Below are 17,692 nucleotides of genomic sequence, written 5' to 3' on the forward strand. Positions count from 1 at the left end.
ACAGTCCAGAATGTCACCCGAGCACAACGCAACGCCATCAACGCTCTCAAGACCAACCGCAACATCGTCATCAAACCAGCGGACAAAGGAGGAGCCATAGTCATACAGAACAGAACAGACTATTGCAAAGAAGCATACCGACAACTGGACAACCAGGAACACTACAGACGGTTACCCGCAGATCCGACCAAAGAACACACCCACCAGCTCAACAAACTGATCAAGACCTTCGATCCAGACCTTCAAAGCATCCTACGCATTCTCATCCCACGTAATCCCCGCGTGGGAGACTTCTACTGCCTCCCAAAGATACACAAAGCCAACACACCCGGACGTCCCATCGTATCAGGCAACGGAACCCTGTGTGAGAACCTCTCTGGATACATCGAGGGCATCCTGAAACCCATCGTACAGGGAACCCCCAGCTTCTGTCGTGACACTACAGACTTCCTACAAAAACTCAGTACCCACGGACCAGTTGAACCAGGAACACTTCTCACCACGATGGACGTCTCGGCACTATACACCAGTATCCCCCACGATGACGGCATCGCTGCGACAGCATCAATACTCAACACCAACAACAGCCAATCTCCGGAAGCCATCCTACAACTCATCCGCTTCATCCTGGATCACAATGTCTTCACCTTCGATAACCAGTTCTTTACCCAAACACACGGAACAGCCATGGGGACCAAATTCGCACCCCAATACGCCAACATTTTCATGCACAAGTTCGAGCAGGACTTCTTCACTGCACAAGACCTCCAACCAACACTATACACCAGATACATCGACGACATTTTCTTTCTATGGACCCACGGCAAGGAATCACTAAAGAGACTACACGATAACATCAACAAGTTCCATCCCACCATCAAGCTCACCATGGACTACTCCTCAGAATCAGTTTCTTTCTTGGACACACGAATCTCCATCAAAGACGGGCACCTCAGCACCTCACTCTACCGCAAGCCCACGGACAACCTCACGATGCTCCACTTTTCCAGCTTCCACCCTAACCACGTCAAAGAGGCCATCCCCTATGGACAGGCCCTGCGAATACACAGGGTCTGCTCAGACGAGGAGGAACGCGATGGACACCTACAGACGCTGAAAGACGCCCTAGTAAGAACGGGATATGACGCTCGACTCATCGATCGACAGTTCCGACGGGCCACAGCAAAAAATCGCATAGACCTCCTCAGGAGACTAACACGGGACGCAACCAACAGAGTACCCTTTGTCGTCCAGTACTTCCCCGGAGCGGAGAAACTACGCCATGTTCTCCGCAGCCTTCAACATGTCATCAATGAGGACAAACACCTCGCTATGGCCATCCCCACACCTCCACTACTCGCCTTTAAACAGCCACCCAACCTCAAACAGACCATCGTTCGCAGCAAACTACCTAGCTTTCAAGAGAACAGCGTCCACGACGCCACACAACCCTGCCACGGTAACCTCTGCAAGACATGCCAGATCATCGACACAGATACCACCATCACACGAGATGACACCACCCACCAGGTGCATGGTTCATACTCCTGTGACTCAGCCAACGTTGTCTACCTCATACGTTGCAGGAAAGGATGCCCCAGAGCATGGTACATTGGCGAGACCATGCAGACGCTGCGACAACGGATGAACGGACACCGCGCAACAATCGCCAAACAGGAGGGTTCCCTCCCAGTCGGGGAACACTTCAGCAGTCATGGACATTCATCCACCGACCTTCGGGTAAGCGTACTCCAAGGCGGCCTTCGAGACACACGACAACGCAAAATCGTCGAGCAGAAATTGATAGCCAAGTTCCGCACCCATGAGGACGGCCTCAACCGGGATCTTGGGTTCATGTCACGCTACACGTTACCCCACCAGCGAACAAATGTTATCTGTTTTTAATATAATGGGTCATTTGCTGGCTCTCTCTGCCTTCCGGATGTTTCTGCCTCTCTCTGTGTTTTTTTTTCTCTCTGTTTTTTTTTCCCTGTTTGTTTTTTTATTGAATGTGTATTCGGAGGTTCTGCAGGTAACACCTCTCTGTCTGAACACGGTGATTGCCTTGGCAACGGGCAGTTGCAGAGGCAGTCTGTAAACACCATTTATTATTGTTCAATATGTATAAATGCGTAGGCTTCAAGGAGATCTTGAAACATTTGCCTGAGGAAGGAGAAAATCTCCGAAAGCTTGTGAATTTAAAATAAAATTGCTGGACTATAACTTGGTGTTGTAAAATTGTTTACAATTGAAAATATGTGTTTGACAAACTTTTCAAATGGTGAGACTTGAGGCAGAAAAGTATAGGGAGGCAATTCCAGAGAATTGGATCGAGGCAGTTGAAGACTCTGTCGATGAGGGCAGGGGTCAGTCCAGGACATGTGAGTATTATGTAATGTGGAGGAAGGGAGGCCAGCAAGAAAATCATTATGAATCTGGAGGTAGTGAAGTAATGCTATGGGCCCCTGACAACATCCTGGCTGTAGTGCTGAAGACTTGTGATCCAGAACTAGCTGCGCCTCTAGCCAAAATGTTCCAGTACAGCTACATCACTGGCATCCACCTGACAATGTGAGAAAATTGCCCAGGTATGTCCTTTCCACAAGAGCAAGACAAATACAATCCGGCCAATTACCGTCCCATCAGTCTACTCTCAATCATCAGCAAAGTGATGGAACATGTCATCGACAGTGCTATCAAGCGGCACTTACTCACCAATAACCTGCTCACCAATGCTCAGTTTGGGTTCTGCCAGGACCACTCGGGTCCAGACCTCATTACAGCCTTGGTCCAAATGTGGACAAAAGAGCTGATTTCCAGAGGTGAGGTGAGAGTGACTGCCCTTGACATCAAGGCAGAATTTGACCGAGTGTGGCACCAAGGATTCTTGTAAAATTGAAGTCAATGGGAATCGGGGAAAACTCTCCAGTGGCTGGAGTCATATCTAGCACAAAGGAAGATGGCAGTGGTTGTTGGAGGCCAATCATCTCAGCCCCAGGAATTTGCTGCAGGAGTTTCTCAGGCCAGTGTCCTAGACCCAACCATCTTCAGCTGCTTCATCAATGACCTTCCCTCCATCATCATGTCAGAAATGGGGATGTTCGCTGATGATTGCAGTGTGTTCAGTTCCATTCGCAACCTCTCAGATAATGAAATGGCGGAGCAGGCATGAGGGGCTGAATGGCCTACTCCTGTTCCTATGTTCCCATGAGGGGGAACATCCTCTCAGCATCTACCCCTATCGAGTCCCCTCAGAATCTTGTATGTTTCAATAAGATCTCCTCTCATTCTTCTAAATTCCAATGAGTATAGACCCAACCTGTTCAACCTTTCCTCATAAGACAACCCTTCCATACCCAGAATCAACCTAGTGAACCTTCTCTGAACTGCCTCCAATGCAAGTATGTCCTTCCTTAAATAAGGGCACCAGAACTGTACGCAGTACTCCAGCTGTGGTCTCACCAACACCCTGTAAAGTTGTTGCACGACTTCTCTGCTTTTATACTCCATCCCCCTAGAAATAAAGGCCAATATTCCATTTGCCTTCCAGATTACCTGCTGCACCTGTATGTTGACTTTTTATGTTTCATGTACGAGGACACCCAGATCCCTTTGTACCGCAGCATTTTGTAGTATTTCTCCATTCAAATAATATTTTGCTTTTTATTTTCCTCCCAAAGTGGATGACTTCACATTTTCCCACATTATATTCCATCTGCTATATTTTTGCCCATTTGTTTAACCTGTCAATATCCCTTTGCAGACACTTTGTCCTTATCGCAACTTGCTTTTCCACCTATCTTTGTATCATCAGCAAATTTGGCCACAAGACGCTCTGTTCTTTCATCCAAGTCATTTGATATATATATTGTAAATAGTTGAGGCCCCAGCACTGATCCCTGCGGCACCCCACCAGTTACAGATTGCCATTTTGAAAATGACCCTTTTATCCCGACTGTTTTCTGTTAGTTAGCCAATCCTCTATCCATGCCAGTATATTACCCCCAACACCATGAGCTCTTATCTTGTGCAGTAACCTTTTATGTGGCACCTTATCGAATGCCTTTTGGAAATCCAAATATACTGCATCCATTGGTTCCCCTTTATCCAACCTGCCTGTTGCTTCCTCAAAGAACTCTAATAAATTTGTCAGACATGATTTCGCCTTCATAAAACCATGTTGATTCTCCTTGATTGTATTGAGTCTCCAAATGTCCTGCTACTACTTCCTTAATGGATTCCAGCATTTTCACAATGACAGATGTTAGACTAACTGGTCTATAGTTACCTGCTTTCTGTCTCACTCCCTCCTTGAATAGGGGTGTTACGTTTGCAGTTTTCCAATCCACTGGGACCTTTCCAGAATCTAGTGAATTCTGGAAGATTATAACCAATGCATCCACTATCTTTGTAGCCACTTCCTTTAAGACCCTTGGATGCAAGCCATCAGGTCCAGGGGACTTGACAGCCTTTAGACCCATTAGTTTACCTAGTACTTTTTCTCTCGTGATTGTTTGTTTTTAGTTCCTCCCTCCCCTTTGCAGGAGAACTTTTATAGGTAGTACGTGACCAGCCCAACAAGAGGGGATGCAATTCTAGGTTTAGTTTTGGGAAATGAAGATGGGCCAGTGGGTGACCATATTTGGGATAGTGACCACAATTCAGTTCGTTTTAGCATCCTTATGGAAAAGGACAGAGATAAATCAGGAGTAAACGTTTTAAATTGGGGGAAGGCAAATTTTACAGAACTAAGACGTGATTTTGGCAGAAGTGGACCGGACACAACTACTTGAGGAGAAATCAGTGGCAAGCCAATGGGAGGCACTTACAAAAAAAAAAAAAAAAAAAATGGAATTCTACTGGTACAATGCAGACACGTCCCCTCAAAGAAAAAGGGTGGCACTGCCAAATTTAGAGCCCCCTGGTTGTCTAGAAGTATACAGGGCAAAATAAAGCAGAAAAAGAAAGCTTATGACTGTCACAGAAAACTAAATACTGCAGAAAGCCTAGAGGAATACACAAAGCACAGGGATGATGTAAAAAAGGAAGTAAGGAAAGCAAAGAGAGGGCATGAAAAAATATTAGCTAGTAAGATTAAAGAAAACCCAAAGATGTTTTATCAGTACATTAAGAACGAGAGGATAGCTAAGGAAAAGGTGGGACCCATCAGGGATGATGAGGGTAACGTGTGTAGAAGCAGAAGACGCAGGTAGGGTTTTAAATTAATATTTTGTCTCCGTATTCATAAGGGAAAGGGATGATCCAGGTGTAGTAGTTAGAGGAGAGGTGAGAAATATTGGATAAGGTAAACATAACGAGAGAGGAAGTACTGGAGGGACTGGAATCCTTGAAAGTTGATAAGTCACCAGGGCCGGATGGATTGTTTCCTAGGCTATTGAAGGAAGCCAGGGAGGAAATAGCGGATGCTCCTGAGGATCATTTTCCATGGGGGGGAGGGAGTAGAGGACTAGAAGACTAAACGTAGTACCATTGTTTAAAAAGGGTATGAGGGAAAGGCTGAACAATTATAGGCCAGTCAGTCTTGCCTCGGTGTTGGGCAAACTATTAGAATCAATACTGAGAGATAGCATAAACTGTCACTTGGAAAAGCATGGTTTAATCGGGGATAGTCAGCATAGATTTGTTCAGGGAGGGTCATGCCTTACAAATCTGATTGAATTCATTGAGGAAGTGACATGGAGGATTGATGAGGGTAGTGCAGTGGATGTTGTCTGCATGGATTTTAGTAAGGCATTGACAAGGTCCCACATGGCAGACTGGTCAGAAAGGTGACCACAATTCAGTTCGTTTTAGCATCCCATGGGATACAGGGAAATGTGGCGAATTGGCTCAGTAACCGGAAACAAAGGATAAATTTGATGGATGTCTTTGCGAATGGAAATCCGTTTCCAGTGTTGGGTCCCTTGCTGTTTGTGGTATATATTAATGATTTGGACTTGAATGTAGGGGGCATGATTGGCAAATTTGTAGATGACACAAAAATTGGCCATGTAGTTGATGAAGAGGATAGCTGTGGACTCCAAGAAGATATCAATGGGTTGGTGGAGTGGGTGGAAAAGTGGCAATTGGAGTTCAACCCGGAGAAGTGTGAGGTAATGCACTTAGGGAGGGTAAAAGGGAATACTCAGTAAATGGGAATATATTGAGAGGGGTAGAGGAAGTGAGATACCTTGGAGTGCATGTGCACAGGTCCCTGAAGGTGGCAGTACAGGTAGATAAGGTTGTGAAGAAGGCATACGGAATGATCTGTTATTAGCCAGGTATGGAATACAAAAGTTGGGATGTAATGATGGAACTGTTTGAAATGCTGGTAAGGCCACAGCTGGAGTATTGTGCATGGTCTGGTCACCACATTACAGGAAGGACGTAATTGCTCTGGAGAGATTGCAGAGAAGATTTACAAGAATGTTGCCAGGCCTTGAAAATTGCAGGTACGAGGAGCGATTGGATAGGCTGGGGTTGTTTTCCTTGGAGCAGAGGAGGCTGAAGGGAGACTTGATTGAAGTGTACAAAATTATGATTGGCCTAGATAGAGTAGACAGGAAGTACCTGTTTCCCCTAGCGGAGAGTTGAACTGGAGGACATCGATTTAAGCTGATTGGCGGAAGGATTAGAGGGGACATGAGGAAAAACTCTCTTACCCAGAGGGTGGTAGGTGTATGGAATTTGCTGCCCAAATTGGTGGTAGAGGCCTCAACTTTAAAAAAAAAAAAAAAAAATTACCTGGACCTGCACCTTAAGTGCCGTAATCTGCAGGGCTACGGACTGGGTGCAGGAAGGTGGGATTAGAATGGGCACCTGGTTGTTCTTCGAGCCAGCGTGGACACGATGGGCTGAATGGCCCCCTTCTGTGCTGTATCTTTTCTGTGGTTCTATGCTGTTGAATGTAATGTGGTATATTTACAGATATGAGTAGGGAAAGGCAATGCACCTGAAGAAGTGGTAAGATTTTTAAATGGAGTAGAGATGCAGAGGCACATCAGTGTGCAGATACTTGTGGTGGTAAAGATGGCAGCACAAAAAGATAAGGTCATAATAAAAAGCTGGTTGAATCCTTGGGTTCTGTTCTGGAGAAAAGAATACAAATGCAGGGTGGTATCTTGAACTTGTAAAAGATCTTGGGCTACAGTTGGAGTACTGTGTGCAGTTTTTGGGCAGTCCATTACTGGAAGAATATAAAAGCAATAGAAAATGTGGTATATTTTCACTAGGCTGCTTCTATGGATAAAGGGTTATAATTAGGAATGAACGTGAGCATTTGGGCCCTTCTCACTTGCGTTTAAAAAGGATGACCTGGTGTCGTCTGCCATAACCCTGAAGACCTTTTTAAATGGTCAACAGTGATGGATTGTTTCCACTGCTTGGCGAAACAGTCATGAGGTCACAAATGTAAGATTCACAATGTGAAATTTTCCGCCAGAATTAAAGATGTTTGTGGTTGATGAGGCAGAGTCCATAAACTTTTTTTTTAAAGCTAATTAGATAATTGCTTGAAAAGAGGAATATTGGAAGGTGTAGGAAGCAAGCGAGAGATGAGGTTAGGTGGCTCTTGGAGAAAACACCTGTGCTGCTTGGGAGTTTACAGCCAGTTTGTGTGGTGTCAATTGTAAGCATTTTATGTGCATTTTGTTGGACTTTTTCTTGGTATATTTTATGATCTATCCCATAATTTTAGATGTTCCTGATATAATGAGTGACAATGCTTACACATTTGATGTGCTTTCCTTTTTGTCTTTTTTATTTTCCCAAGATGTGTATTTAGTAAGTTCTGTAAATATTCAAATACATATTACTTTTTTAACTTAAAATATCATATTTTGAAAGGAAAAGGAATTTTTAAAAACCACCTACAAGCAATGGAAAAGTACTATCCCATAACACCAGTTTATTAGTGTGTATAATGGTTCACGTCAACTTTCAGCAACAGGTTTCACTCTACTGGAGTGGGGGTCGAGTTGGTCTTATCAGTTTCTGGCATATCACAGCTATACTGTGATTGCATAATTCAATCCAAACTCTGCAAAAGATACTTTCAAAAACAATTAATAGTGTAACAATAGACAAAATTGAATTAAATTTAGCAACTTGCTGTTAATATTTCTAATGCCTGAGTTGTATAATTTAAAAGTTCTAAAATTTTAGCAGGTTAAAGTTCAATTAAGAGCTCTGAGCAAAGTCCATAACAAAGAAGCAGTTGGGTTACAGTTTGGAAAACTGCCAGATCTCATTACAGAGCCAAGTTGTGTAGCCACATCTAGAAACCTTTTGTGTTCGTTTTGTGTAGTGAGACTTCCAGGTACTGTTTTTAGGAAAGTATGCCTGGACCATATGCAGCCAGACCAACAGATTTGAGGTTTTATGTGAAGAAAATATTATCAAGTTTGTACACAAATTAAGACTTCTGATTTCAGATTAGTTGATTTTTAGAAATAATTTTTGTTGTGGTAGATTGTTCTAACATAATACAGTGCTAGCAGAAACTCCTGGATTGGACGGCATGCACAGTGCATGTGGCCTAATGTACCAATCAAGTACTGTGTAGTTGCAGAGACATTAACAATTGCATTAGCTGCTGGTGAGTAATTGGCACTTCTGTTCTTTACGGTTAGATGATGCTCTGGACCCAGAGACCCTGTGGAATAATATGAATACTTCACTGGATGATTTACAAACTATTGGGAGCTTGGGAGAAAATTCAGCTCAAAATGGCAAGAATACTGCAAGCAATTTGTCCAATCCAGGACTGATTTCTCAACAAGCAACATCATCATTACCAAATGTTCAGCTGCAAACAGTCAAGCACCAGAGAAATAGGTATGCTCAGTTTGGTACCCTAAACTAATTTTCAATAATTTAAATAAATGTTCAATTTTACTTTGATAAAGTTGAACCTTGGCTGATGGCTATATCTTTTATTAAATGTTTTGAAACAACACCACTTTTTGGTTATTCTCCATTTCTGATACATCATTCAAAGAGGAAGCCTGCAGCTGGCCATTGTTTTCATAACACTTGCACCAGCTTAGCTGCTTTTTTGAACAAAAAAGCAGCTATGAGACTTTGAACTTGTAAATAAGGTTGACAAAGAAAGCTGCATTGAATATTAAATGAAGCCTACAGTTGTGACCATTTAAATATTGGACTGGAAATTGTTCACATGGAGTGATAACGTTTGCAGCAGTTCCTGCAAATAAAATGTACGAATTTACTTACCGTGGATCCATGGCATAGACTTAGCGCGATTTTCTTTTCAAAAGCTTCAAAATCACGCATCAGCCCAGCCTCTGAACAGCGTGGGTTGATTCACATGGGCAATGTCTGTGGGAATGGAAGTCACGCCCACAAGCAGGCAAGTGGAAATCATTCATTTAAAGTAAACTTCTGTATTTCAATGTAAATAAAAAAAAAATAACATCTTATTAAAAAGCCAAGCAAATGATTTAATTTAATAAAACAGAAGTTAAAACTAAAAAATTAAATTTTTAATTTAAAAAAATCAAAATATTAGTGATATGACATTCCACGTTTTAAAAATCTAATTTAGTTTCTTCGCAGTCATTCTGCGTCATTGTGCTTTTAAAAAGTAGTGTAGAGCTGGTATTTTTCAGCTTACCTTTTCTGGTGACGTAAGTGTTCCAGCTGGGCAGATGGGTAAGTTTACGAATGTTCGTTGATTTGAGTGATTGCAGCATTGCATGCCCCTTTTTTAATTCGCAGTTGCGAAACCACTGGCAAACCAGTGAGAGCAAGTTCACTGTTTCCAAGTTTCAGTGCGCGTTCGTGAACTTACTCCATCGATTCACCGGCAGAGAGAGGACGCCATTATGGAACAGCATCCCGACATGAGTAATTTCTAGCCCATTGTATACTCAGTTTAAACGTTTATGAATTTTTTTTCTCCCTTGCATTTAAAGATTAACATTCTGGTTTTATTCATAGTTTGAGTACCGTTACATTATTTCTTGCTGCAATAAATAAGCCAAATATAGCACTCAGCTTAAATATATGTGTATCACTTAACTTTTCATTAACTTGTCTATTTTAGTAAAGCAACAATTTTCAACTGACAATTTTGTAGGAACTTTCATGCTAGTGTATTTTCTGCATTCAAAAACTAACTTCTATGGTCTGTGTTGCCTTCATAATTTTACTTTTCCCTCCGCCATGTTGAATTGTATTAAAACAAGTAACTAGTTTAATTAAAAGTAAAGGACATTTGGTGACCAGTTACAGAAAAAGAAAACAGTATGACACTTTCACTGATGTGGTACTTCAAAAAGATAAACTCCCCTTCTCTTGCCCTCTACCTGCACTTTACACAGGCAATGGAACAGAAAATAGCATCTACGGCATAAAGCTACATTATTTACATTGACTTTATGTGTGATTATAGAGCGATTCACAAAATTCCGCAGACTACTTGATGAAAAAACATGTATCAATTTGAGCCATTAGGGAGGGAAGGAGAAAGAAAACGGAACTACAGGCCAGTTAGCCTGAATTCAGTCGTCGGGAAAATGCTGAAATCCATTATTAAGGAAGAAAATCATATGATTAGGCAGAGTCAACATGGTTTTATGGAAGGGAAATCATATTTAACAAATTTTAGTTTTTGAGATGTAACTAGCAGGGTCGATAAAGGGGAAAACAGTGGATGTAGTATATTTGGATTTCCAAAAGACATTCGATAAGGCATTACAACCTGTGTATAGCGCAAGGTAAGGGCTCATGGGGTTGGGGGTAACAGCATAGATAGAGGATTGGTTAAAGGACAGAAAACAGTAGGGATAAACTGGTCATTCTCAGGTTGGCAGGCTCGAACTGGTAGGGTGTCGCAAGGATCGGTGCTTGAGCCTCAACTATTTACAGTCTATATTAATGACTTAGATGAAGGGACCGAGGGTAATGTATCCAAGTTTGCAGATGATGCAAAGCTAGGTGGGAAAGTAAGCAGTGAAGAGGACACAGTCTGCGAAGAGATATAAACAGATTAAGTGAGTGGGCAAGAAGGTGGCAGATAGCGTATAATTTGGGGAAATGTGAGGCTGTTCACTTTGGTAGAAAGAACAGAAAAACAGAATTTTTTTTAAATGGTGAGGAAATTAAATGTTGTTCTAAGACTCATACAAGAAACAAAAAAAGTTAGGAAGGCAAATGACATGTTGGCCTTTATTGCAAGGGGTTTGGAGTATAAGTGTAAGGAAGTCTTACTATTGTCCAGGGCTTTGGTGAGACCTCACCCGGAGTACTGCGAACAGTTTTGGTCTCCTTATCCAAGAAAGGATATACTTGCCTAGAGGCGGTGCAACGAAAGTTCACTGATTCCTGGGATGAGAGGATTGTCCTATGAGGAGATTGAGTAGAATGAGTTTATAGTCTCTGGTGTTTAGAAGAATGAGAGGAGATCTCATTGAAACATTTTAGATTCTGAGGGCCTGACTGGGTTAATGCTGAGAGGTTGTTTCCCCTGGCTGGAGAGTCTAAAACTAGGGGGCATTGTTGCAGGATAAGGGGTCAGCCATTTAAGCCTGAGATGAGGGGGAATTTCTTCACTTGGAGGGTTGTGAATCTTTGGAATTCTCTATCCCAGAGGGCTGTGGATGCTGAGTCGTTGAATATGTTCACGACTGAGATGGATAGATTTTTGGACTCTGGGGGAATCAAGGGATATGGGGATCGAGCAGGAAAGTAGTCTTGAGGTCGAAAATCAGCTATGATCTGATTGAATGGCAGAGCAGGCTCGGGGCTGTGTGGTCTCCACCTGTTCCTATTCCTTATGTTTCTATTTTGGTTGAAACAACTTGACACGAGAGAACAAATTTTCGAAAGTAGTTAACATGTAATGTTGTATGATTCTCACGATTCTAACACACAAGGAGGCCATTTGGCCGTCGTTTGAAAGAGCTGTCCAGTTTAGTCCCACACCCCAGCATTTTCCCCATAACCCTGCAAATTAATCCTTTTCAAGTACACGTCCAATTGCCTTTTGAAAGTTCCTAGAGAATCTGCTTCCAACACCCTTTCAGGTAGTACATTCCAGATCTTAACAACCCTCTCCTCATTTCCCCTCTTTCTTTTGCCAATTATTTTAAATCTATGACCTCTGGTTACCAACCCACTTGCCAGAGGTAAGTTTCTCCCTATTTGCTCTATCAAAACCCCTCCATAATTTTGAATACCTCCTATTAGGTCTCCCCATAACCTCTTCTGCTCTAAGGAGAACATAGGGACAGGAGAAGGCCATTCAGCCCCTCGTGCCTGCTCCGGCATTTGATAAGATCATGGCTGATCTGTGATCTGACTCCATATCCCTTAATACCTTTGGTTGCCAAAAAGCTATCTATCTCAGATTTAAATTTAGCAATTGAGCTAGTATCAATTGCCATTTGCGGAAGAGAGTTCCAAACTTCTGCCACCCTTTGTGTGTGTAGAAATGTTTTCTAATCTCTCTCCTGAAAGGTCTGGCTCAAGTTTTTAGGCTGTGCCCCCTACTCCTAAAATCCCCAACCAGCGGAAATAGTTTCTCTCTATCCATCCTATCTGTTCCCCTTAATATCTTAAACTTCAATCAGATCAACCCTTAACCTTCGAAACTCCAGAGAATACAACCCCAATTTGTGTAATCTCTCCTCGTAACTTAACCCTTGAAGTCCAGGTATCATTCTAATAAACCTACGCTGCACTCCCTCCAAGGCCAATATGTCCTTCCGAAGGTGTGGTGCCCAGAACTGCTCTCAGTACTCCAGGTGCAGTCTAACCAGGGTTTTGTATAGCTGCAGCATAACTTCTGCCCCCTTGTACTCTAGTCCTCTAAATATAAAGGCCAGCATTCCATTAGCCTTATTGATTATTTTCTGCACCTGTTCATGACACTTCAATGATCGATGTACCTGCACCCCTAAGTCCCTTTGGACATCCACTGTTTAACTTTTTACCATTTTAGAAAGTACCCTGTTCTATCCTTTTTTGATCCAAAGTGGATGACCTCACATTTGTCTACATTGAATTCCATTTGCCACAGTTTTGCCCATTCACCTAATCTATCAATATCGCTTTGTAATTTTATGTTTTCATCTACACTGCTTACAATGCCACCAATCTTTGTGTCATCGGCAAACTTAGATATGAGACTTTCTATGCCTTCATCTAAGTCGTTAATAAATATTGTGAATAATTGAGGCCCCAAGACAGATCCCTGCGGACTCCACTGGTCAAATCCTACCAATGTGAGTACCTACCCATTATCCCTACTCTCTGTTGCCTTTCGCTCAGCCAACTTCCTAACCAAGTCCTTACTTTTCCCTCCATTCCATGGGCTTCTATCTTAGCTAACAGTCTCTTATGTGGGACCTTATCAAATGCCTTCTGGCAGTCATGTAAATAACATCCATTGACATTCCCCTGTCCACTACTTTAGTCACCTCTTCAAAAAATTCAATCCGGTTTGTCAGGCACGACCTAACTTTCACACATCCATGCTGGCTCTCTGATTAACTGAAAATTCTCAGTGTTCAGTCACCCTATTCTTAATTATAGACTCCAGCATTTTCCCCACAACAGATGTTAGGCTAACTGGTCTATAATTCCCTGGTTTCCCTCTCTCCTTTCTTGAAAAGCAGAGTGACATGTGCAATTTTCCAATCTAGAGGAACAGTTCCTGAATCTAGAGAACTTTGAACGATTATAGTTAGGGCATCTGCAATGTGCTCACCAACTTCCTTTAAAACCCTGGGATGGAAACCATCTGGTCCCGGGGATGTCACTCTTTAGTGCTATTATTTTCTTCATTACTGTTGCTTTACTTATATTAATTTTATCGAGTTCCTGTCCCCGATTCAATATTAGTTTTCTTGGGATTTCTGGCATGCTATCCTCTTTTTCTACTGTAAATACTGACGCAAAGTAATTGTTCAACATGTCTGCCATTTCCCCATTGTCAATGACAATATCCCGACTTTCAGTTTTTAAGGGGCCAACACTGCTCCTGACCACCCTCTTTTTCCTAATGTAACTATAAAAGTTCTTTGTATTGGTTTTGATATCCCTTGCAAGTTTCTTTTCATACACTCTGTTTGTAGCTCTTACTATCTGTTTTGTGACCCTTTGTTGATCTTTGTATCTTTCCCATTCACCAGGATCTGTGCCATTTTTTTGCTTTTTTGTATGCCCTTTCCTTATGTCTTATACTGTCCCTTACCTCTTTAGTTGTCCATGGCTTTTTTTTGACAAGTAGAGTTCTTGCCCCTCGGGTATAAACCGATTCTGTATCACGTTAAATGTTTCTTTAAACATTTCCCACTGATCATCAGTCGTTTTACCCATTAACAGATTTGCCCAGTTTACTGTGGACTGTCTCTGTCTCATTCCATTGAAGTTGGCCTTGCCCAAGTCTAGAATCTTAGCAGCTGACTCACTCTCTTTTTCCCTTTCAAACACTACATTGAACTCATCATGTTATGATCGCTATTGGATAGATGTTTGCGTACAGTTAAGCCATTAACTAAATCTGGTTCATTACCCATTACTAAATCTAGTATGGCTTGCCCCCTTTCCTCCAGGACATACTGCTATAGAAAACTATCCTGGACACACTCAAGAAATTCACTACCTTTCTGACAGTTGCTAGTCTGCTTTTCACAATCTATGTGAAGGTTAAAGTCCCTCATTAAGACCACTATGCCTTTGTTACACGCTTGTCTAATCTCTGCATTTATACAATCTAGCGCTTCAGAGCTGCTGCCAGGGGTCCTATACACAATTCCCACTGTAGTCTTAGATCCTTTCCTATTTCTCAGTTCAACCCATAAGGTCTCTGTTGGATGCTTACCTCTTGTTATATCCCAGCTTCTCCAATCTCTCCACATAACTGAAGTCCCTCATCCCTGGTATCATCCTGGTGAATCTCCTCTGTACCCTCTCCAAGCCTTGACATCTTTCCTAAAATGTGGTGTCCAGAAATGTACACTGTACTCAAGCTGAGGCCTAAACCAGTGATTTATAACGGTTTAGCATGACTTCTTTGTTTTTGTATTCATTGCCCATATGCTTTCTTAACTTTTTTTTTATTCGTTCACGGGATGTGGGCGTCGCTGGCAAGGCCAGCATTTATTGCCCATCCCTAATTGCCCTCGAGAAGGTGGTGGTGAGCCGCCTTCTTGAACCGCTGCAGTCCCTGTGGTGACGGTTCTCCCACAGTGCTGTTAGGAAGGGAGTTCCAGGATTTTGACCCAGCGACAATGAAGGAACGGCGATATATTTCCAAGTCGGGATGGTGTGTGACTTGGAGGGGAACGTGCAGGTGGTGTTGTTCCCATGCGCCTGCTGCTCTTGTCCTTCTAGGTGGTAGAGGTCGCGGGTTTGGGAGGTGCTGTCGAAGAAGCCTTGGCGAGTTACTGCAGTGCATCCTGTGGATGGTGCACACTGCAGCCACAGTGCGCCGGTGGTGAAGGGAGTGAATGTTTAGGGTGGTGGATGGGGTGCCAATCAAGCGGGCTGCTTTATCTTGGATGGTGTCGAGCTTCTTGAGTGTTGTTGGAGCTGCACTCATCCAGGCAAGTGGAGAGTATTCCATCACACTCCTGACTTGTGCCTTGTAGATGGTGGAAAGGCTTTGGGGAGTCAGGAGGTGAGTCACTCGCCGCAGAATACCCAGCCTCTGACCTGCTCTCGTAGCCACAGTATTTATATGGCTGGTCCAGTTAAGTTTCTGGTCAATGGTGACCCCCAGGATGTTGATGGGGATTCGGCGATGGTAATGCCGTTGAATGTCAAGGGGAGGTGGTTAGACTCTCTCTTGTTGGAGATGGTCATTGCCTGGCACTTATCTGGCACGAATGTTACTTGCCACTTATGAGCCCAAGCCTGGATGTTGTCCAGGTCTTGCTGCATGCAGGCTCGGACTGCTTCATTATCTGAGGGGTTGTGAATGGAACTGAAAACTGTGCAGTCATCAGCGAACATCCCCATTTCTGACCTTATGATGGAGGGAAGGTCATTGATGAAGCAGCTGAAGATGGTTGGGCCTAGGACACTGCCCTGAGGAACTCCTGCAGCAATGCCCTGGGGCTGAGATGATTGGCCTGCAACAACCACTACCATCTTCCTTTGTGCTAGGTATGACTCCAGCCACTGGAGAGTTTTCCCCTTGATTCCCATTGACTTCAATTTTACTAGGGCTCCTTGGTGCCACACTCGGTCAAATTCTGCCTTGATGTCAAGGGCAGTCACTCTCACCTCACCTCTGGAATTCAGCTCTTTTGTCCATGTTTGGACCAAGGCTGTAATGAGGTCTGGAGCCGAGTGGTCCTGGCAGAACCCAAACTGAGCATCGGTGAGCAGGTTATTGGTGAGTAAGTGCCGCTTGAAAGCACTGTCGACGACACCTTCCATCACTTTGCTGATGATTGAGAGTAGACTGATGGGGCGGTAATTGGCCGGATTGGATTTGTCCTGCTTTTTGTGGACAGGACATACCTGGGCAATTTTCCACATTGTCGGGTAGATGCCAGTGTTGTCGCTGTACTGGAACAGCTTGGCTAGAGGCGCAGCTAGTTCTGGAGCACAAGTCTTCAGCACTACAGCTGGGATGTTGTCGGGGCCCATAGCCTTTGCTGTATCCAGTGCACTCAGCCGTTTCTTGATATCACGTGGAGTGAATCGAATTGGCCGAAGACTGGCTTCCGTGATGGTGGGGATATCGGGAGGAGGCTGAGATGGATCATCCACTCGGCACTTCTGGCTTTAGATGGTTGCAAACGCTTCAGCCTTGTCTTTTGCACTCACGTGCTGGACTCCGCCATCATTGAGAATGGGGATGTTTGCAGAGCCTCCTCCTCCCGTTAGTTGTTTAATTGTCCACCACCATTCACGACTGGATGTGGCAGGACTGCAGAGCTTTGATCTGATCCGTTGGTGGTGGAATCGCTTAGCTCTGTCTATAGCATGTTGCTTCCGCTGTTTAGCATGCATGTAGTCCTGAGTTGTAGCTTCACCAGGTTGGCACCTCATTTTTAGGTATGCCTGGTGCTGCTCCTGGCATGCTCTTCTACACTCCTCATTGAACCGGGGTTGATCCCCTGGCTTGTTGGTAATGGTAGAGTGAGGAATATGCCGGGCCATGAGGTTACAGATTGTGCTGGAATACAATTCTGCTGCTGCTGATGGCCCACAGCGCCTCATGGATGCCCAGTTTTGAGCTGCTAGATCTGTTCTGAATCTATCCCATTTAGCACGGTGGTAGTGCCACACGACACGTTGGATGGTGTCCTCAGTGCGAAGACGGGACTTCAACTCCACGAGGACTGTGCGGTGGTCACTCCTACCAATACTGTCATGGACAGATGCATTTGCGACAGGTAGATTGGTGAGGACGAGGTCAAGTAAGTTTTTCCCTCGTGTTGGTTCGCTCACCACCTGCCGCAGGCCCAGTCTAGCAGCTATGTCCTTCAGGACTCGGCCAGCTCGGTCAGTAGTGGTGCTACCGAGCCACTCTTGGTGATGGACATTGAAGTCCCCCACCCAGAGTACATTTTGTGCCCTTGCTACCCTCAGTGCTTCCTCCAAGTGGTGCTCAACATGGAGGAGGACTGATTCATCAGCTGAGGGAGGACGGTAGGTGGTAATGAGCAGGAGGTTTCCTTGCCCATGTTTGACCTGATGCCATGAGATTTCA

At 43.7% G+C, this 17,692-nt stretch overlaps 1 protein-coding gene across 6 annotated transcripts in view; it reads left to right on the forward strand.

The window, feature by feature from the left end:
• Window positions 1-17,692, forward strand: part of LOC137323640 (growth factor receptor-bound protein 14-like) — a 248,495-nt gene that overhangs the window by 19,184 nt on the left and 211,619 nt on the right. For all 6 annotated transcript variants that reach the window (XM_067987366.1, XM_067987364.1, XM_067987362.1 and 3 more), the window contains exon 2: window positions 8,631-8,835. In XM_067987366.1, the coding sequence (XP_067843467.1) occupies window positions 8,666-8,835 (170 nt within the window). In that variant the 5' untranslated portion in view covers window positions 8,631-8,665. The remainder of the gene's footprint in view (window positions 1-8,630; window positions 8,836-17,692) is intronic.

This window comes from Heptranchias perlo, chromosome 7 (genome assembly GCF_035084215.1).
Source record: "Heptranchias perlo isolate sHepPer1 chromosome 7, sHepPer1.hap1, whole genome shotgun sequence".
Taxonomy (NCBI): domain Eukaryota; kingdom Metazoa; phylum Chordata; class Chondrichthyes; order Hexanchiformes; family Hexanchidae; genus Heptranchias; species Heptranchias perlo.